This window comes from Diabrotica undecimpunctata, chromosome 1 (genome assembly GCF_040954645.1).
Source record: "Diabrotica undecimpunctata isolate CICGRU chromosome 1, icDiaUnde3, whole genome shotgun sequence".
Lineage (NCBI taxonomy): Eukaryota > Metazoa > Arthropoda > Insecta > Coleoptera > Chrysomelidae > Diabrotica > Diabrotica undecimpunctata.
In genome coordinates, this window is record NC_092803.1 from 189,653,727 (window position 1) to 189,658,213 (window position 4,487).

Below are 4,487 nucleotides of genomic sequence, written 5' to 3' on the forward strand. Positions count from 1 at the left end.
AAAAAAATACATCTAACTTCTAATAACAAACACATTCTTTTTTAAAGAAAAGGTATAATTATAAGATAAAATAAATAAAAGCCTAAAATATTTTAAAACTTCAATGGTTTATATTTTACAGAATTAGTAGAAAATTTTTTAAAACTTTCTTTTGCTTCAATTAACTTTGGGTGGAGTTTTCTTAGAATGTTCAATTTCATCTTTAACCGGTTTGAACTAAAACCAGAAGCATTTTGATCATCTTTCCAGCTTAAAACATCATTATTATGTATATTATCACAACACTCTGCATTATTAGCTTCTCTCCCATTTTTACTGTATAGCTCATCTTCAGATTTACAGAAACTGTAATACAAAGATGTATTCTGTAGCTGACCTTTGGGCGTTTTGTATACGCTATCATTAATATTGTTAATACTTTTGTTTTCGGTGGTTTTTAGACTAGTGTTTCCCATAAAGTTATCAGCTGTTACACAAGAGTCGGATTCAAATGTTGAGTCACTTTCAAATGTACTTGAGTTACCTGCGAAAAAGATAAAAAAGAAATCAACATGCTGCTAAAGTATATGACTAACGTGATTATATTTGATAAGCCAGAGACGAATTGTTTTTGGATAGTTAGGATTGAATAGTTTGAATGTAAAAAAACGGACAGGTGCAGGAGATGCGATACGGCAGGAAGAAGGCATACCATGACGATCGCTTAGGTTTAGTTATATGGGAAATTTAAATATTTTAAAATGAAAAAGACAGTTAAGATTTGATTTCACGTATAGTGCCTCTGTGTATCCGCTTATACGTATTTCGCCCTAAAAGAGCTCTTCAGAAAGGCTATTCACAGTCGCTATGAACGTGAAAATAAATCTTTTCTGTCTTAGGAAGCAACTCTAGCATGGCTTCGTATGGACGCAAATAGCGACATCTGATATTAAAATCCGTAAAGTAATTTTCGAAACCAAATTCAGATTTTTGCTTTAATCTGTGCCTTCTAAGAATTGCAAGGCAAAACAGACGCTGATAAAGATGAATTTGGTTTCGAAAATTAGTTTACGGATTTTAATTATTATTATTTATTTATTAAACAAAGTATTGCAGAAAAGGCAATTTTCTACAACAAAGCTAACTTCTCTGCAAATTTCAGCCAATTTAATTAAAACCACTTTTATATATAAGAAAAGTGCAGCCGGTCCTTTTGGACTCAATCTGCACAAAGACTTGCTTTAAAATTAGAAATTTTCAAATTTGAATGAAAAAAATGTTCGTCTTGATTTTTGCACCACAAGCCGCCATTGCTGGATATGCAACATCAAAAGTGAATTTGGTCAGTCAATTCAGAGTATATACACTTTATAAACAATTACTTTTGTTATATCATAATTTTATTAAAAACTTACCTCCTGCTAGATGCTTCCCCTCACTTTCATAATCATACCTTTCCACTTTCCGAACAGTATTCCTAATTTCTTTCACATCATCCCACACAGCTTCTTGTTCATTTTGAAAAGTGCTGTTAAAAATATTATCAAACTGTTTACACCTTTCACACAGTATATCTTCTTCTTTTATATCCTCCAAACTGTTAACAAAAGTTCTGTGTTGCTTTAGGGGGATATTAATATTTTTACCAGAAGGAACTTCATTGTTGCTGCTATTATCTGGAAGATCATCGGTTGAGATATTTCTATTAATTTGTGGTAGACTATTATTATTTTCATCGGCACTTGTATTCGTTTGACAGTCAACATCTTTAAGATACTTTACCAGTTGATAGTTTTGTGTTAACCAGTTTGTTTGAGTGCAGCTATTGACAGAATATTTCTTATTAAATTGGTAGAAGGGTACAAACTCAGTTCTTAAAAATCTGTGATGCCACTTTGTTATCATGAATATTAGAAGAGGAAGCATTGTTTCATGCTGAAACATAGTATAAAAAATATAAAATATGGCTTTATTTTGTACCATCACACATAATTTATTGAATTTATGTAAGCTATACTTTTTTCTTATTACGCAAGCATTTGAAATTTTCCATATTTTTATGAAAGTTTTCATAAAGTATATAATTTTCATTGTAATTATCGGTACTGATGGGATAAATAATCATCTAGAAAGTCTATCAGATTATAGTTTTAAGTAAATACATCCAAGTGCATAAAAAATTACCACATTAAAATTATAATATTAAATCATTTTTGTATTTATTGCCCAATTTGAATAATTTTTTAGAAAAGTAGAAGAAAAATCATCTCAGATTAATTCGCATCATCACATTAATTGTTTGGATGTCACTTAAAACTATCCTAGATGCACGCTTGGTTAATTCCCTAGACATTGTTTTTTGTCCATTTTAAAACCTTGATTTGCTCGAAAATTTATTCATATTGGTTATTGCCGCCCCCTAGCACTTTTATCATGGCTTCATCTGGATCATGGATCATATACTTTATACAAATTAGAGCTAGCATATACTTCTTGAGCATATTATTCTACTCCCCTATTTCCACGTTGTTTAAGATCAAAATTTATTATTACAGTGGCCATTTTTTGCTATTATTGATCTATACACTACTACAAAAACTTAAAAGGTCACGGAAATATTTTAAAGCCAAAAAATAATTTGTTCATAAAATCTAGTTAATAAATTAACTGAAGAAAGTTTTATAATTTTATCTGATAATAAATGAAAATACAATTTAAAGTTTCTATCAACTTAGTTGTACTAAATAACAAAATTAATAATACTGATACTCAACTACTTACCCTATCATTGTGTCCTGGTCTAAATGGTCTAGAGAATATAGCTTCACAATAGTATCTGGCCAGACATTTAATTGTCACCTTACAGTTTCTTTTCTTAGAAACATCTCTTATAAACATAATCAAGGTATTGAGTAATAGTTTGTGTTGAAGAGGCAAATGACTTAAACTCCTAAAAAATTATTATTTGTTAATATTCAATTGTTTCACATATTTCCAACAATAATTAGTGGAATATTGATAACTTCCCTCTGTATTATATCTTAGATCCATCAGTAAACATGTTAATATATGTCTGAAAACTATTGACAATGAGGTGTGGATAAATGATCTGTTATATCATCTGTATAATTATTTCATAGATCCTAAAATGACTAATTAAAATACCAGATTTTCTTTTTTTTTTTTTTCTAGTAACTGTAGCCATGATGTATGTGTAACTACCTTTCTGATTACTCAAGATTATTGAAAAATTCAGTAGTAAACTTTGAGTAATATTTCATATTAATAAATATCTAAATTAAAGACAATAATACCTAAATTTACTTAATTTGTTTGCTACATATTACACCTTATAAATTTTAAAAATAATATATTTATTTTATTACAGAAATAACAATAAAAAACTTACTTTGTAATATTATATGACAAATATCTATAATCACTATCTGTTCTATTATCTGCATGTAATACTCTTCTGCATTTCATTGATAACTCATTCCATTGATACTTATGTCTACTAGTCACTGCTGGCAGCAAAGGTATAGGTAGTTGTCCTAGGAAGTGGCGAATTATCCAGAAATAGGAACCAGCTGAGTACCATTGAATATTTATTCCCAAGTGTTTTTCAAAAGTGACATACTGTTTTAATTGTAAGCATTCATTTAAAGATGGTTCTCTAAAAGTGTGTACAACAAAAATTATTCGAGCCAACCTTGGTTCTTTTCATATCTATTTGAGTCCATATAAATATTCTGTCATACACTTTAAACATAATATTTAAGTTTAATAACATTATTAAGTGATCTTTTAACGTTTACTTTTTCTAATCATTGGTTAAATACTTACTTTAAAATTTCTTCTATATCTTGATGACTTTCCAAATAGTTTTCATAACCTTGTTGAAAAATATACTTAAAAGAATTTAAATTATTTATTGATAATTAAATAATATACGAACTAGTGTTACCTGCAGTCTTGGGTGAATTTCAACATCGGTAAAAACATCCTCTAAGGGAACAGAAAAGTCAAACCTACACAAGGAAATAAAAATCTTATCGTTATTTCATTCGTATTAAAAATGTGTTTACTTCAATAAATACCTTTTATTAATTGCAAAGTAACTAAGTTGTGTGGGCATGGTTATTGCACGTGTCTACTGTTCTAGATTGTAAAAATAAAATATTTGCGCCATTCCAAAGTCACAAATATTTTAAAATTGACCGGTTATGATATTTGACATATAGACAGATATTTACATTGTTAGGCATTTTCTAATGTAATGATTTATTTATTAAAGTTACATTTAAAAGAAAATTTTCAATATTTAACTCATATTTTTATTTTAATATTATATATAATAACAAAAACTTAGAGTAAAATATAAATCTACAAATCTTGTAAAAATGTGAAATGTTACTTTCTTGAAGTTATAAAAATTCAACACAAATTATTATTTTTTGTTTATAATACCTGAAAAAGACAATAGAATCCTATTTTTGCAATTTTTA

At 28.1% G+C, this 4,487-nt stretch overlaps 1 protein-coding gene across 1 annotated transcript; it reads right to left on the reverse strand.

Moving 5' to 3' along the window:
• Positions 1-4,204, reverse strand: LOC140441830 (uncharacterized). Its single transcript, XM_072532774.1, has 7 exons — positions 4,080-4,204; positions 3,947-4,010; positions 3,826-3,890; positions 3,389-3,655; positions 2,761-2,929; positions 1,395-1,914; positions 1-523 (listed from the first exon to the last, which is right to left on the reverse strand). The coding sequence occupies exons 1-7, from the start codon at positions 4,115-4,117 to the stop codon at positions 93-95; spliced, it is 1,554 nt and encodes a 517-aa protein (XP_072388875.1). The 5' UTR covers positions 4,118-4,204; the 3' UTR covers positions 1-92.
• Between the last annotated feature and the right edge of the window lie 283 nt (positions 4,205-4,487).